The sequence below is a fragment of the Mchenga conophoros genome, linkage group LG18, assembly GCF_057382185.1.
Source record: "Mchenga conophoros isolate Kocher_MC1m ecotype Shallow Benthic linkage group LG18, M_conophoros_male_GT1.1, whole genome shotgun sequence".
NCBI classification, from domain to species: Eukaryota; Metazoa; Chordata; class Actinopteri; order Cichliformes; family Cichlidae; genus Mchenga; species Mchenga conophoros.
Genome location: NC_140543.1, coordinates 24,373,291 through 24,390,875, shown reverse-complemented (window position 1 = coordinate 24,390,875; position 17,585 = coordinate 24,373,291). Strand labels below are relative to the sequence as shown.

Sequence of the window (17,585 nt, the reverse complement as noted above, 5' to 3'; positions counted from 1 at the left end):
TTAAGGAGCCAAGAGGTGGAAAAGGGGCGGAGCGAGGTTTAAAGGAAGGCTACAAATTGGTTCACGCCATAACTCGGGACCATGGGGGGGGAATTGGAGTTCATTATGTTTGGTTTAGTTAGGTTTTGTGTGTTTTACCCCTTTTCCTGTTTTTGTGGGCTGATCAGCCACTATTTAAGTTTCCCCTTTGTCTCGTTAAGTTAGGTCAGTTTGTTTGAGTTATCAGTTGTGTTGTCAACTTTGAGTAGAGTTTTGTTAGTTTGACCTCTTTTATGGGCCCAAGATTTTGATTCTTTTTGCATGAGTTAACCAATTATGTTTTTTGGGTTAAATAAAAAATCATTTTTTGGACTTTAACCTGTGCCTAAGTTTCCTTCACTGCACGGTCCATCACATAAGACATGGCTGATTAGAGGCTTGCAATAACAAGCAAAGGATCAAATATTGCCATTTCCTTCTTCTCCAAAGGCCTGCTTGTTTATTGAAGTGATTTTAAGGGCAGTGGAATCCAGTTAAGTCTCTGCGGTGCTCCCAAATCAATATGAAGCATCACTCAATACATCTAAAGGTTACCACAGCATCAGCTGCCACATGTTTGGGGAGCTTCAAAGCCCTCTTCTTGTAGCTGAGGTGGATTTCTTTAAGTCAGGTGCAGGTCTGATGTGAAGAGGAATACAGGAGCCGGGGGGTCTAATTGAGGCTTTAAGCCACACTTGACATTTAAAATAATAATTTTAAAAAACCTTTTAATCCCAGAAAATATGAAGTACAACAAGACATATAACCCTTCACAGGTAGAAAAACAATAAGACTGCACCAGAAGAAAGCTTGTGATTGATTCATACATTTATTCATTATCATGTACAAATTGTATTTCGGTGGTACAAAGCTGTTGTAAGACTCCAGTGCTCACCCTCTTGTTGTCTTTATTGCAGTAAAAAAGGGAAATACCAGCATGATCAAGAGTCAAGAGGTACTTTGGCAAATATAAATTATGTGTTAAGAAGGCAAGCAGACATCTCGAGCAATGTAATATGACGGGGTAAGACGGCGCAAAAACATCAATGAGTGCCTTCCATCAGCACTCATGAAAAAAAAAAAAAAAAGAATAAAAATCCATAAAAATATTTCATTTTAAACAACAAACGCTAAAAACACAGACAGAGGAAGAGCCTTGATTTTCTTCCTTTCTTGATTATTACACCAACTCCGAGGTACAGACCCACAGTATGTATGGCTATTGTGAGGGTGGGTGTGAGTGTCTGTGCTTATGTATGAGATGAACTGTATTTTACATATGCATGTATACTGTAAAGGTTTACGTCTGCAAATGCGCGGACACATTTCCATGTCATATCTGTGAACTGTAACCACCGCTTCTACCTCTGACTGGAGTAAACAAAACAGGCTTGGGGGGGCGGGAAAACAATTTGATAACGTTTGGCAGAAACCATCGTGGCTGTAGAAATGAAGATGTGAGTGAGCAATGAGTCAGACTGACACAGCCTGCAAACATTTCTTCACAAGTCTTTGTTCGGCTTTCTGGGTGGGACACCACATGTCGTGCACGTAAACCTTTCTCCAGACTGTACATGGGGGTGAAGGGGGCGTGAAGAAGACTGGGAGAGCAATTGAGTAACAGAAGAAGACAGAAAGGAGGAAATGTAATGCAGAAGTGAGACGAATAGTTGGTTGGGAGGAAAGGAGCTGGTGGCTGCTGGGTGTCTGATGTGTTTCTTGCTGACAGGGTAAACAGTTAGAAATGGGCTGGGGTGGGGAGGTCATGGAGAATACAGGTGGGCGGACAGTTGGGAGGGGTAAAAGAAGGAAGAGGGGAATTTGACTTCACTTGTCCCCTGTTGTCTGATTTTAGAGGTATTGTTGTAGAAAGTGCAGCAGCATTATCTCGTAGTGCTCTCCAGACTCAGGGCAGCGGATACTGTGCCGCTCGTTGGGGTAGACCTTTAAAAATGAAAACAGAGCAATCAACCAACATCAGCAAATTAATTTATAAATTAATACACATGCTCTTTGTGTGTGTACAGTGGGGCAAAAAAGTATTTAGTCAGCCACCGATTGTGCAAGTTCCCCCACTTAAAATGATGACAGAGGTCAGTAATTTGCACCAGAGGTACACTTCAACTGTGAGAGACAGAATGTGAAAAGAAAATCCATGAATTCACATGGTAGGATTTGTAAAGAATTTATTCGTAAATTAGGGTGGAAAATAAGTATTTGGTCACCTCAAACAAGGAAAATCTCTGGCTCTCACAGACCTGTAACGTCTTCTGTAAGAAGCTTTTCTGTCCCCCACTCGTTACCTGTATGAATGGCACCTGTTTGAACTCATCATCTGTATAAAAGACACCTGTCCACAGCCTCAAACAGTCAGACTCCAAACTCCGCCATGGCCAAGACCAAAGAGCTTTCGAAGGACACCAGGAAAAGTATTGTAGACCTGCACCAGACTGGGAAGAGTGAATCTACAATAGGCAAGCAGCTTGGTGTGAAAAAATCAACTGTGGGAGCAATCATCAGAAAATGGAAGACATACAAGACCACTGATAATCTCCCTCGATCTGGGGCTCCACGCAAGATCTCATCCCGTGGGGTCAAAATGATCATGAGAACGGTGAGCAAAGATCCCAGAACCACACGGGGGGACCTGGTGAATGACCTGCAGAGAGCTGGGACCAAAGTAACAAAGGTCACCATCAGTAACACACTACAACGGCAGGGAATCAAATCCCGCAGTGCCAGACGTGTTCCGCTGCTGAAGCCAGTGCATGTCCAGGCCCGTCTGAAGTTTGCCAGAGAGCACATGGATGATACAGCAGAGGATTGGGAGAATGTCATGTGGTCAGATGAAACCAAAGTAGAACTTTTTGCTATAAACTCAACTCGTCGTGTTTGGAGGAAGAAGAATACTGAGTTGCATCCCAAGAACACCATACCTACTGTGAAGCATGGGGGTGGAAACATCATGCTATGGGGCTGTTTTTCTGCCAAGGGGACAGGACGACTGATCCGTGTTAAGGACAGAATGAATGGGGCCATGTATTGTGAGATTTTGAGCCAAAACCTCCTTCCATCAGTGAGAACTTTGAAGATGAAACGAGGCTGGGTCTTCCAACATGACAATGATCCAAAACACACCGCCCGGGCAACAAAGGAGTGGCTCCGTAAGAAGCATTTGAAAGTCCTGGAGTGGCCTAGCCAGTCTCCAGACCTCAACCCCATAGAAAATCTGTGGCGGGAGTTGAAAGTCCGTGTTGCTCGGCGACAGCCCCAAAACATCACTGCTCTCGAGAAGATCTGCATGGAGGAATGGGCCAAAATACCAGCTACTGTGTGTGCAAACCTGGTAAAGACCTAGAGTAAACGTTTGACCTCTGTTATTGCCAACAAAGGTTATGTTACAAAGTATTGAGTTGTATTTTTGTTATTGACCAAATACTTATTTTCCACCCTGATTTACGAATAAATTCTTTACAAATCCTACCATGTGGATTCATGGATTTTTTTTTTTCACATTCTGTCTCTCACAGTTGAAGTGTACCTCTGGTGCAAATTACTGACCTCTGTCATCATTTTAAGTGGGGGAACTTGCACAATCGGTGGCTGACTAAATACTTTTTTGCCCCACTGTAACCAATCATATCTAATCTAGAAAATATCTTTTTTGCCTTTGAAGCCACTCATGACCTTCTTTACAAAGGTTGTTTTTGTAGCCTAGCACCTGCTGTTGCTAGGTTACACAAACCATCTCCCTTATCCATATATAACTGGGCCATGAGGGACAAACAAGCGCCGTTTAACCTTTACCCGTGTTGAAGTTGACACTGTGAAGCTCAACACTTCTTGATTTTGATTGGTTGGTGACAGAGAAGTGGTTCAAGAGTTAACTTGTATTTCCAAATGAAAGCACTGAAAGCGCAGCAGGAAAAAGAAGCTGCTTTGCATGATCGCACTGAACGCTGTCGATGCAAAGTGTCACAGCATTGAGGCTGTCATTATGGAAATAGCTGCCCACTGACACTAAAGGTTCAAAATTCAAAACAACAATCCTAATCCTAATATATAATCCAACTACTGTATTATGTTAACTGAAGTTAATTTATTGAACTATAAATAAGTGATACAAGCGAAAATCCTGTGAAAACTAAGATGGCCCTTAGCAGTAAAAGTGCACTTTCTTCTATGTTTCTGGAAGCATGATCTGATATCCAAGTGCTGGTGATGTTATATTATCACCATATAGGCTATATTATCATAATAATAATGTTGGTCCAGGATCAGCCCTGCATCTGACCAGTGATGTTGTTCGATCACTCACTATCACTAACAAACCAACATAAGTGATCAACTGCAGCATTGATCCTGGACAACATGATTGTGATAATGCTGGAACAACATAAACATACACACACACATGTATTATGCTCTTAAGATATGAAACAAACCTGAAGCTGGTAGGGCTTTCCAGCCCGGATTATCTGTGACACTAGAAAATTGGTGTGGAAAAAGTGTACATTCTCATCCAGAAAGCCGTGGAGAATAAGCAAACGGTTGGGCCTGAAGAAGAGAGTTACGATGTGATTAGTTAAACTGCAATGAATACGTGTTCTGAGAACAGTAAAAACATGTTCCCAACATTACAAATGTTTTAAGTGGCACAAAGAGATTTACAGAATGATTACACAAATGCAGTTGTAAAAAATCTTTTACTCTCTCTTTCAGTATCACGTTTTTAAGGTCATCGCTAGAACCCTAAATAGTGAGGTTCCGTCAGGATGCAATCTTAATGTTTGCAGAACTTATTTTACATACAAAAAATAATAATAATAATAATAATCCACAGCTTTTGACTTAAAGGAAGACCCTGCTACTGAAACATCAATAACTCAACGTTCCTCAGCTAATGAAAATGATCCAAGTAGCCCAAGGACACAGAGGCAAGGTGTGGCATGCACAAGCACGAGTTCAAGAGTTTAAATGTTTTAAGAGTCACATTTAAAGGTGTTTCATAAGAATGAGACTGGTTTTTTTAAGAAGTGTTTGAACTGTCAGTTGCACACAGGAATCGGACTGACCAAATGTGAAGCACATTTAACCAAAATATAACATTAAAGATCCTACAATCGTTATTAAAATACAGAGACAATATGAGAAACTGCAGAGAATGTGCGTTTTGATTTTAAAAACATTTTTCTTTCTTGTTAACTTAAATAAGAGTGTGTGTGTACTGACTCGCTAGGGAGCTTGTCCACATGCAGCGCCACAGATCCCTCCTCGTAGCCCTGTTGGTTGTTCTCAGGCACATCCATGTAGCGCTCTGTGTAGCCTGTGTCATAGGCCATCCACACAGTCACTGGGGCACCTGCAATAGCCAGCTGTCAGGGATGGAAAAGAAATAACATTAAAAGAAAAAGAATTCATCTTAATCTGGAAAGAAGTCACTTTGCAGGAGAGTAATTGTTTAGGCTTACTGTGTGTGTTATAATACGATTATTAATGGTATATTCTGATGTCATTGTTTTACATCTGATATGCACGCATGTCACAAGAAAAATCTTGATGTATCTGCAGACATCTCTACTTAATAATGACTAATGGCTAACACACTCCAAGACAGACACCATGTGGATGCAACTGGCAACTGCATCACAAATGAGGTTATGAGCAATAAGGAAACGGAGAATTAAGAAATGATTTCTCCACTTTATATTGCATTAAATAACAAATGCCTGCATGTTTTGGGCTATAGGTAAAAGTTTAATATGGTTTTAACAATAAACGACAGCTTGAGGGTAAACAGGTAGTCCAACCTTAAAGACATTGGGTCGCTGGATGAGGCCCATGAGAGAAAGGAAACCTCCATAGGACCAGCCATGGATGGCAACACGGCTCAGGTCCACAAAGTTAAACTTCTCTGCTACATACTGCAGCCCCTCCACCTGGTCTTCAATCTCTACTTGACCCTGGAGAGGCAAACAGAGTTATTTCGGCTGGAGCTTTGACATCACATCTATTTCTTTAATGATACTGGATTATTATTTGTATGTGTCAAACTTTACCATTTTGTTTTTCAGTGCTCCTTCAAATTCAAGGCCCCTCTGACAAGAACCCCTCCCATCAATGACAACCACAGCATAGCCGAGAGAAGCCAGTGTGTTCAGGCGGAGGTATTTCATGCCCTTAAAAGAGTTGTTAACCAACTGCACCTACATATACAAAGACATAATCACATTCTTAGAAACATTTTGTTTACACAGTAATAGACTTTCAGAGCAGCATTTATTAGCCACAAAGGGAAGGCAGCAATGATTAAATCTTATGTAACAAAGCCGTATGATTACACAGTTAGAAGTAAGATGGATAAGATGCAGCTACAAACCTGTGGGCCTCCGTAGACAAAGAGAACAGTGGGGTGTTTCCGCCCAGACTGCAGGTTGTGAGGCTTGTATACCATCCCATAAAGCTGGAAGCCTGACTTCCCCGGAAAGTCGAAAATCTCAGGTGGATTGTAATCTCCCGGACAACCTGGATGACATCAACAAGCAGTCACCAGGTTAGGCATACGCAAACAAGGTTTTATGTAATAAAAAAAAAGTAAATTGTGAAATGACTGGTTCTCTTATATAAAGCTTTTCTACTCAAAGTGCTTCATACAGCATGCCTGAGAACCCTTTGTCAACAAATGTTACAGCAGAAAAAAACCTCAGCACTCTAAAACATTTTACAGAACTAAATGATTGTTTGGGAATAAAAAAATGAAACGTTTTAGTGTTTAAGGTTACTGATACTCTTGAACCTGTACTATATTCCACAGCTGGACTCTGCTGCAGGTTTATTTTTCATTCCCTCAGCCAGATTTTTACAGCTTCAAAACATTGTTTCAGCTAACAGCACAATCATGACAAGCAACTCTGTAGAAGCTCCTGCAATGGGGTGGCGGTTAACAGGGATTTATGTTTTAGTGGGAAATCTTCACCTCAACCACCCCTCTCTAGAAATTTAACTACAGATTGCATCGACTGTGATTTGCTTGTTCGTGCATTGTGCATGTTCGGCTACTTTGAGTTAGTATATTGATTGTTATTCTCTAAGTGGCTAAATACAAGGAAACATAATTCTAACATCAATGTAAGGACTCTCTAATGTCAGTAAATTTCAGGTGGGAAATTGCAGAATTTATCGGAATGGACATGAAGGCAGAAAAAAACAAAACCAACAAACAAACAAATAAAATGCTGTCTATCGTCTGGTGCCACACATAAAACACCAAGATACGGCCACAAGGTAATTACACATAATGCACCTGCACAAGCATAAATGCTAGCAACGATGTCGGCCACTAGATAGTTTACACCGTCTGCAAAAATTCCCTGCAAAAGTCTAAATCAAGACTTCTGCTTCAATTCCTACTCTTCCAACAAAGCACAAACTGTTCAAGCTGACACCCATATAATGAAAACTACATTAACTAAAGGTGTAGTGCTAAAAAAATTTATATAGAGCAATTTTCAATCCATTGTGATTAAGGAGCTTGCAAAGAAAAGCGTCTGGACTTCTTTAAGTTGCTTGAAGACGTTTCACCTCTCATCCGGATGAGAGGTGAAACGTCTTCAAGCAACTTAAAGAAGTCCAGACGCTTTTCTTTGCAAGCTCCTTTGACTACGATGACCTGGATGACTGAGAACCTTCACAGACAATCCATTGTGATGGTTTGGTCCATGATAAGTAGTTTGAATTAAAGAGGTTAATAAACTTTAAGCCTTAAATTTCAGGAGTTCCAAAGCTCCCAGAAACAGAAGAAATGTGATGATGTTTAGGATCGTCTCCTGATATGAACACTCACACTTGGACAGACTATCCTCTGCACAAAACTATACTGACACAGAGAGGCTTTGTTTTGTTTAATGCCAGACTTGTAATTTTTTAACTGCAAGAGAGGTTTTAAAAAAAAGGGAACAAAACATTTACCATGTGAAAACCAAATTTATCAAATCCTTTGAGAGATTTTAAAACAATGACTCTTGGCTGACTTTTCCTTTAGTTTGACAAAACGTCAAACAAGTACTTTTCGTTGGAACTAACCACTTATAGACAGAGGAATGCAGTTGCTCTTGGATACTATCTCAGTGTACACACTGCTGACAAGCAGTGCCTCTCCGTCTTTAGTACGAGCGATGTTACATGGTCTTTTTTACATCAGGCTCTGTTTACCTGGCGATTCCATCATGCTGGCCCAGAACTCAGGAACCATGTGCAGCGGGTCACCTTCTGAGCCAGTCAGCTTGTAGACGTGAACACAGGGAGGAGTACTCACGTTGCTGTAGTGGCTGACAAAAAAGTCAAAGTTCTGCAAGAAGAGAGAAGAGAAAGAGATGCCTTATAAAGAAGAGGAAGGAAATAAAAGGCAAGAGGGATGCAAAGTTGTATCACTAACTACAACAAAGCCCGACATGAGACACTATCAAGTATGCTGTCAACACTCTCTTTAACCCTCTCAGGCCCGAATTAAGTTTTTTGTTGCTAATGCACAACCAAGTCCTGCAGTGGTACTTCTGAGTAAAAAAACCTCATAAAATATGTATGTGGGGTAATCAGGATGTTAGGTCGTAACTGCCTGCCTGGAGAAGGTTAAACGCTTCCTTCAAGCCAGTGCTTTATTTCTCACTGCTCTTAAGCAGGCAGTTTCTCTCTTTACTTAAACCTTCTCTATATCCTCTATTAGCTGTACTTAATCTGGACTGGTCTTGTTTCCCCAGGTGTAAGACAACAACACTTATATTTATTTATTTATTTATTTTTCATATATTTGAAATGTAATTCTGGCACTGACTGAAGTATTTGTTCCCACCAGAACTACTCAAAACAGTAAAATATGTTAAAGCAACTCAACTGTTGAGCAACATGTTAAAAAAAACAGGTGGATAAACAGCTGGATTACTGAAATTTGCACACAGAGTTAAGCAAACAGGTACGTGCACAAATAAATGATAGTACCTGACTAACAGAGCAGCTATGAGAGAAGCCAGGCTTAGTTAGTCTGACCACATCTCCAGGTGACTCATAGCTGACCACGTAAAGATGATGCTCCAGAGGAGTGTCTCTGGTGCCCTGGAAATACACCAACTTTGTTGCCTCATTGACCCAGATCTAGCAAAGGAAACATTAGAGAGCATTTGAAGGTGAATGAAAACAGCAGCTCTCAGCAAAAATACAGCAATTTCAGATGCCATAAAGCCAGTGGAAAATCTTTGTTTCAAGTAATATATTAAATAGTTTAGAAAAGCTGACACCTAGTCAGCATTGGTGCTGAACTCCAGAATACAAAATACAGAAAATACAGTAAAATGTACATTTCAAACAAACATGTATATTTGAGTGTTCTAGTGATTTTTTTAAAGGTAGCATCAGGTTAACTTGTCATCTTTCAGCTTCAGTAGCATTTGACGGTGTTTGCATGTCAACATGTTTAGACATTTTCTGTCCATCTGTTTTACCCAGACTGAAAACAAAAAAATGCCTGAAACAAGCAAAAATTGAAATTGACTGCAGCAGAAGCCTGACAGAAAATCTCCAGGGAAATACCAAATGTCAGTTGATGTGGATCTGTTGTCAACTTCAGACACTGCAGCACCAGTCTTTTTATAAACACCCTAAAATTAGGATTTAGAATCAACACTCCAAATTCATGATCATTACTTGAGATTAAAATTGAGAACTGCCCAAATATTTTCTTACTGAGTTCACCTGTATCTCTCATAAGTGTGATTTTTTTTCTTTTGTATTTGGCACTCACCTTGGAGCCATGTCTTGCCAACACTTCCCATTCCCCACAGGTCAATGTAACCTCTTCTTTGATTGCACATTTAAAGTCTCCTGGAGGACAAAAAAGTAAAAATCAACATTCTATAATGTAAACGCTAACAGCTGAGTCTAAAGACAAAAGTAATATCAGCCTAAAAAATCTGATTATTTCATTTCAAATCAATGCAGAGGCATCTCCTAGTTTCGTACCCTCTAGGTGCTGGTATTCCTCTATCCAACGGTAGCAGCCTGGTTGTAACTGGGATGTGATTTTATACAGATGGCTGAAACCTGTTTTAGACTCATTTACCCAAATGAAAGTAAACTCATCTTCTGTCGTTTGAATAAAGGGATAGAATATATCGTGAACCTGCAGAAAGAAAGAAAGCGTCATAATTAGAATTTATAAATGTACTTAATCAGTTTATTTTAAAGGTAACCATAGAGAGCTGTGAGAAAACATTTACATTTATCCAGACGTCAGTGGTTTCTTCATAGATTATGTATGGCTGCGTGTTAGTGGGCACAGCCTCCAGACTCTCCTGTCTTAGAGCTGGATCATCTGTCACTGGGATGAAGAGGGCGGGTGGCAGCAGAACAAGTTGCAGTTTCCTCTGACTGCGGTCTAACAGCACTGCCCAACCACTACAACAGAGAGCAGACAACGATCAAAAGACTGATTTGTATGGAATGATGAGCAATCGTGAATGAAAAATAGTTCCCTCCAGTACAACTTCTGTAAAAACTAACGAGACTGTTGTGTACGTCCATAGCTCCCAAACTGAAGCTACAATTTTAAAAGGTTCTCAATCAGATAGTTTCTTATGCTGGTTTATTCTGAGAGTGGCAGAATTTTGCAACACTCACTATTTGCCGTCACTCGTCCATCCTACTCTGGCGATGTATTCTGTCCCAGGAAACAAGGAGTTAAAGGGGGCGACCAGTTCTTTGTCGTGTGTGCTCACTATCTGTAAATACACATACACATGCATACGCACACGTGAGATAAAGATCATGCTAAAGAATGAAGATGCTAAAGCACGTAGAAAAAAAGTGAAGAAAAGGAAGTGAGACACTTGCTCTTCCTTGATGATCTGTCTTGATCTCTGCCAGTTTAAGTGTAGACTGGGGATTTTTGCTACCTGTAAATAAGAGATTAGAAAAAAATACAAGTTGTAGAAATGTGTGCGTATGTTTTCACTACTCTAAATCCTTGTGCATACATTGTGCAAACCTGCACTGACCTGTGCGAGGATATCTGTATGCGTCTGCTTTCCGCTCCTCAAGTGCCGGAGATGGAACATGAATAATTTCTACCTCTGTTTCATCCACCTCTTCATACAGAAGGTACACTGTTTTACCTCCATTAGGGTCTGACGAGAGAAAAACAATTAACGCAATTTATCCAAAGAAACAGAACCTATAACATGGGCTGCAAGAATTGTTCCTTAAGAATTGCTTTTGTTAGTAAGAGCCATTGAGCCGAGAACCTACTCGGCTCAACTCAACGCAGCTCGATTCAACTCAGTTTCGGAAGTTTTCCATTACAATTGAGTGCCACCTAATGTACGTGGGGTCGTTATAGCAGTGCAGCTGAAAGTTCAGCGACATTATTTGTATGCAACACGAACACCATAACAATAGAGGGCATCGAGGTGATGGTACACCCGCTGCTCAGTGTATGGCTTTTTGTCAGGCTCGGGGACCACAATGTTTTTTCTCATTGCCAGGTTTAAAAAATGGCAGCTTCGATTTTTGTGAAGGAGACACTCTCATGACTCATCGAGTGACGCCACTGACTGACAATCGGCCGCATGCAGTCTGATGACATCACATTTTTTGGATCAGATCTCAGGTCACTTGGAATCCTGGCCAAGCGGGTACTAAAAAGTACCTGGTACCAGGTACTACCACCTAATGGAAAACCCTAAAAACTGAGTCGAGCCGAGCTGAGCTGGTACTATTGGAAAAAGACATACGGCTGACCTTCTACTGCTGTGGGGCTCCACCAGTAGCCAGTGAAACGGTCAAACTCTTCCTGTATGACAAAAGTTGCTACACCTGCAGACTTGGGGTCCTCCTTAACATTATCTAAACCTGGGAGAAATTGAATAAATTAGCAAATGGGTTCAAATCCATATGCCATATTCATATGCCTAAACACAAAACTGAACATGTGGGATCTCAAAGTTGTTTTCTCTCTGCGCTACAAAGTGAAATTGGATGAGAAAAAACAGGGAAGATGAAGTGCCAAAACAAGACACACACTAATAGTGTGAAATTTGTAAAGCTCACTCAATAAAAATACTGCTTAAATAAAAAAAAACTGAGTCTTCAGACCTTTATGGCAGTACGTGAGTCGCCTTTCCTCGCCTGTCTTAATGTTGGCTATCCACAAGTCATTGTTGTTGATAAAGGCTATAAAGTCTGGATCTCCGGGGCAGATCTTGGGGTCCATACGGGTCCCTGAGCACTGGGTCTTGATCTCCATAGGCTTTACAGGAGCTGACTGCTAAAACCAACAAAAACAGTCTTAGTCAAAAGGAAATTGAATGTTACGTGGACAGAGCGAGAGCCTTATGAAAACATTAACCTGATTCATGAAAAAAAAAAATTGGAAGTTTAGAGGAAAGACATCAGGACAATCAAAAAGAGTTCTGTAAACTAAGTTAACTCCGTCTGTAACATCTGCTGACTTGAAATACTTGTTGAGTTGTAAAGAGAAGCTCAAATAACAGCTTGAGATTGTTGGTCTGCACAGCCAAGTAAATGACAGCAAGTACAGACCACCCATATGGATGCACGTGGTTATTTTCAGTGACTCAGACCAGCTCATGATTTTGTAAAGTGACTCAATGCATTCGAGCTATTGCAATTTCTCCTACCAGTGAGGATGTTGTTGTATGTTTATACAAATCTCATTTATCTATTATTCGACCAGTTTGTTTATTCTTTTTATCTTGCTAAACCCATCAAGATTCAGCAGCAGCATCATGCACTCCAAAAACTCTTTAAATACAGTGTAATGTACAAGGGTCTAAGGAAATCCCTGTTACTTCAAGCAGGTTAAAAAGCTGCATTAAAATTATAAAAGGCACAAGCACAGGGGGAGAAAGACCTGAAGTGCACCTCTGACAAACAATCTAAATGAATCTTAATCCAAGGCCCAAACCGAGTTTTACAGCTTTTACTATTGATAGACATCTAAAACATGTTAACTCTCCCAAGATTTGTAGTCAATACACCAATTTGAAACTCCTATGTCACCTTGTTTTTGAGTTATTGCATTCACAAACTCAGGTGTTCCATTGCTTGCCTGTCTGTCCACCAGGCAGGGTGATAGCATTACCCCCATCAGCCTTTTAGAGCTGATGGGTAAAAACTGAGCTGTACTGTGGAAATTACTTATATTAAGATGTCGGAGGGATTCAATGTGCAGTTACACTTCTTTACACTGACAGAAAGGGGAGTTTCAGTTTCACGGCCCACTTAAGAACAAAGTGGCCCACAACGCAAAGTCAGTCTAACATTCCTGCTCTAGCCATTAATCACACAAACACATGAAATGTAATAACTTATAACATTATTCTATGTAATAACACTATTCACTGACTGTGTGTCTGGAAGAAAGTCTGACAGGAGACTCACAGATAGAGATCATCTCTACCTTGCAGGTATTCCTTGGTACTGTATCCCTCTAATTGAACGGATACACAGTATTTAAAGGTTTATGAGCCAAAGTAATGTATTTAACATAACAGTGTCTTTACACAGCTGTACTGATCCATTCTTTAATCAAGAGAATCTAAGAATTGCAAAAAATTGAGCAGCTGTACTCACGATGAAACCATTGTTGCCACCGTCTTGACAGTAGAATAGGCTATTACTAGCCTGGAAGAGGAACAGTCCAGTCTGGGAATGGTAGTCATAGGATGTAATACCAAATGCTCCCAAACGTTTACGCTCTCTCAGCAACTCCTCCTCTCGAGAATATGCCCCCTGGTGCGGCGTAGCCTTAGAGCAACAACAGGAAAACATGTGGATAAGATTTGAATTTACCAAAGGGATTTTTAGAGGTTTGCTGTGTAAACCTGTGCATATGCAACGGTACATATATGTAAAAAATTTAGGGCTGGGTATCGTCACTGATTTCTAGAATCGATTTGATTCCAATTCACAAGGTCCCGAATCGATTCGAATCAATTCGAATCGGGGAAATTTTGCCTCAGACAGTAAAAAATATTATAATTCAGATCATGCATCAGTACATTTCCATATTTATTTATCTATAAAAAGAAAGCTGACACTTGCGAGACTTTATCAAAGGTGTAAGCATCACAGCAGATGCCTTTGTGTCAAAGTAGCTGATGATAAAACACAGAAAAACATGAAGGTGATTTTCCTGGCCTGGGATTTTATACAAATATTCTGCAGTAGATCAAAAACAAAGGAAAAACCATTAATCAACATATGAACAACACCTGATGCTGCTGAAGTGAAGCAGAGGAAAGTTACAGAGGTTTTATTAGAGACACAGCTAAGCGATTTGCAATTTTGCATAATTTTAAAAAGTTTAAATTTGTTCAGTAGCCTATTGAACGGCAGAAATGAGGCTTTCTTTACAGAAGTAAGTAAAAGGAAAAAAACACAGCAGCCGACAGCGCTGTAAACAACGGTATAATTGTGCGCAAGCGAATAATAAAGAAAACAGATTTTTAGACGGGAAACTGTTCTTGAAGTATACAGAGAGAGAGAGAGAGAGAGAGCTGTGCATGAAGTGTGATTTTATCGTGGTGGAAGCAAAGCAGCAAAAGTAAGAAGGAATCCGTGACGATGTTTATCAAATGTGAAGCGTAATATGCTGCTTCTTTTGCTGCTGGTTCAGTGAATTTTGGTTGAAGAGAGATAAAACCTGCAGCTCAGAATCTAGTGCAAAAAATACGTAAACACAAAGCGCGGACCCGCCGAAGCATCAGAATCAGCGAGCTGTCGGCTTTCAGCCCCGACAGTGTCCGTGCCGTCGGGTGAGAAAGGCAACATCTCACTGATTCTGATGCGTCGGCGGGTCCGCGCTTTGTGTTTACGTCTTTGTGCAGAATCCGTGTACCTGCTCACATTTACTGATTTAGCTGTTTGGTGGTTGTTGAAATTTTGTGAGGTTTAACCTGAGATTCTGGCTTTTCGGGCAAAATAAATTTATATTAAAAAATCGATTCAGGATTTTAATGAATCGATATATTTATATGTAACATAATAAATGAGAAACACATGATTAAACCACCTTCATCTGCCCCATCATCCCTTCATAGTGGTTGGATAGTATTTTGGACTTCAATAACAACATACTGGGTAGTTTGGTTGTGGCACAAACAGAGAGGAGAGAGGAGAGATGGGGAATTCACCTGAAAGTGATCCAGCATCTGTTTCCATGACAACACTAAGAGGGCCTCTTTCCGAATCTTCTTGGGGATTTCTGAGTAGAGTAATGAGTTCTCTCTGCTTCCATAAGGCATTCCTGGTAAGCGCAAAGAAAAGCAACAAAGGCAGTGTCAACAAGAAACAACAGGCATTTCACCGTGACTGTTTTAGTATTATGAGGCAATCATCCTCTGCTGCCTTGAGCAGAAAAGCATGACTGAGGTCAACTGAAAGGAGTACAGTTGAGAAAAAGACAGAAATGACCAATTACAAGCTGATACTGGGCATTTTTGTGCGGCTTACCGAGGTAGTAGAGCCGGTGGGAGTGGGGTCCATTTTCATCATTTTTCTGCACAAACTGGAAGTCATGGGGAGCCTTGTTGGCAATCATGCCTGAGTACTTCCTGCTACAGTGGATAATATCTCGCAGGCCCTCCCAAGAGTGTTTCTCCACAAAGAACTGAGATGGCACATCCTCCATTTCCACCACCTCTGCATTATCCGAAAGGCCGTCCACAGCCGTCATGCTCACAGTCACACAGCTGCACGTTGACATTACAAAGAACTGATAAGTGGTGCAGAAACCAAGGCACACCTACACAAGGCCATTCATTTATTGGAACTGGTTTAAATATTATTCATCCGTTTTTTTTAACCAAGGCAGAGAGACTACATGAACACTGTACCTTGTCCAGATACCGTCTTTATTGTCACAAAGTCTGACCTTCTTGACTCTATGCATTCACTGGTTAACACGTTTGACGTCAGATCTGTAACCAATAGAAGAAGTACAGATGTAATGTTAAAAAATTGTAAATAAAATTAGTTAGCAAATTTGGAATTTGGGTCATCAATTCTTTATAACAAAAGCTAGACACAGTCAAGAAATCTGTCTGCACCAGGCTGTTCTTGTCCCATTAGATTGAGCCACAGTGCATAACACAAATACAGAAAGTGGGCCCCAAACAGAGGGGAAAATGTATCCTTTATTAAGACTTCAAAGGATACTTGCATACTGCAGTGTCCACTAAAGATGTGAAATCCCCTGAACGATTTTTATATGCAAGTCTATGATAGCACAAAAGCAGCTGCCACATCTACAACTCAGCTTCAGGTGAAATACAGGATTTATAGTATAGCCCACATTTCTGCCTTTATAATCTCTGTTTAGTGAGAGATTATATGACGCAAACACCTGTGTGGGGGGATACTGTCTAAACAACCGAGATGCTTTTCTGATGCTACTCCTTTGGTAATTATAGTTGACTAATCTAATATTATGGTGAGGCCACTTACATCTGTGTTTAACAAACTCGCAATCAAAACACCAACCAGCATGTACCACAGAATTCGTATAGATGGCCCTAAATAGCGAATTCAACAATAATTTGTTAATCGTCATGTACGAATGTATAATAGCCATACCGTAAATCTTCGCTTGGATGAAGAACATCTGTAACGTTATTACCGTATGTCTAGTCCTTGTAATCCTCCTATTAGCAATTAAAATTTAACTTAACGTGGCCTCGATCTTACTAAACACGTTAAAATTACAGGGACCTATGTGCCAGTTGTAAAATAATATACGGAAAGAGCCCATTTGAGTCAGGTAGATACCTGACAGCGTTTAAAGGCTTAATATTAAGGATGGGAAATTAGTAGAGTGAAATGGTAAAATAATAATAATAATAATACCGGTGCCGCTGATGGTAACAGTTAAGGTTAGCTTGCCTACAATAGATCTTTGTTCTTGATTTGCAACTACTCACTCACGCCGGGAAAAAACACCGGCAAATTTATTTGAGCGAACATTTCAAACTCAGCCGATGTTACTTACATCATGAGGTGAACAACAAAACCCCAAAGATTTTAAAAACAGGCAGCAAAAGACAGTTATTAAATCGTGTTTGCCTTCGCTGCCTTTTGACAGGACTGTTCCCCTCTGTCATTCTCGCTCTGAAGCTAACAAGCTAGCTGCCGTTAACCGGGCTGGAAGCTAGGTTGCCACAAGCTAGCGGTGTCTGGTTTTCTATAAAAACAGGCTCTGTGAAAGAAGTTAAAATTTAAACCAACACTCACCAATTCGGCCACTGTTTCTTTACCCGGCTTACAAACCTTATTACCTCGATGTCAATAAACAGTTTTGAGACCGCTAGAGCTTGTATCCATGGCCCAGAATGGCCACACTCAAATTGCAGCTGGCTCTAAGATTCAAGAGGCGGAACATTCGTACTGGTGGAGTACAAACCCGGTGCTTTTTTCAGCCGCACCGCTGTTGCTGCTCTGGTTTCAGCGGCGGCAGGAACTTTGTGGTCAGTATTACAACTGCTCACCTTATTTGAGCATGA

General features: G+C 40.6%; 1 protein-coding gene across 1 annotated transcript; it reads right to left on the bottom strand.

The window, feature by feature from the left end:
• Positions 1–828: 828 nt before the first annotated feature.
• On the bottom strand, positions 829–17,485 carry LOC146553842 (dipeptidyl peptidase 9-like). The gene is made up of 21 exons (XM_085255088.1): positions 17,317–17,485; positions 15,924–16,007; positions 15,541–15,779; positions 15,222–15,334; positions 13,660–13,833; positions 12,160–12,331; positions 11,806–11,916; positions 11,064–11,192; positions 10,900–10,961; positions 10,687–10,787; positions 10,287–10,464; positions 10,030–10,189; positions 9,812–9,891; positions 9,013–9,165; positions 8,230–8,365; positions 6,398–6,543; positions 6,078–6,224; positions 5,829–5,981; positions 5,251–5,393; positions 4,464–4,575; positions 829–1,962 (listed from the first exon to the last, which is right to left on the bottom strand). Exons 2-21 carry the CDS (start codon positions 15,977–15,979, stop codon positions 1,870–1,872), a joined length of 2,658 nt encoding a protein of 885 aa, XP_085111214.1. The 5' UTR covers positions 15,980–16,007; positions 17,317–17,485; the 3' UTR covers positions 829–1,869.
• Between the last annotated feature and the right edge of the window lie 100 nt (positions 17,486–17,585).

Coding starts and splice junctions, on each gene's coding strand:
- LOC146553842 (XM_085255088.1), bottom strand. CDS start 15,979: ATGCATAGAGTCAAGAAGGTCAGACTTTGTGACAATAAAGACGGTATC. Junction 15,335..15,540: donor CCACCGGCTCTACTACCTCG/GTAAGCCGCACA, acceptor TGCGCTTACCAG/GAATGCCTTATGGAAGCAGA. Junction 10,788..10,899: donor AGACAGATCATCAAGGAAGA/GCAAGTGTCTCA, acceptor GTGTATTTACAG/ATAGTGAGCACACACGACAA.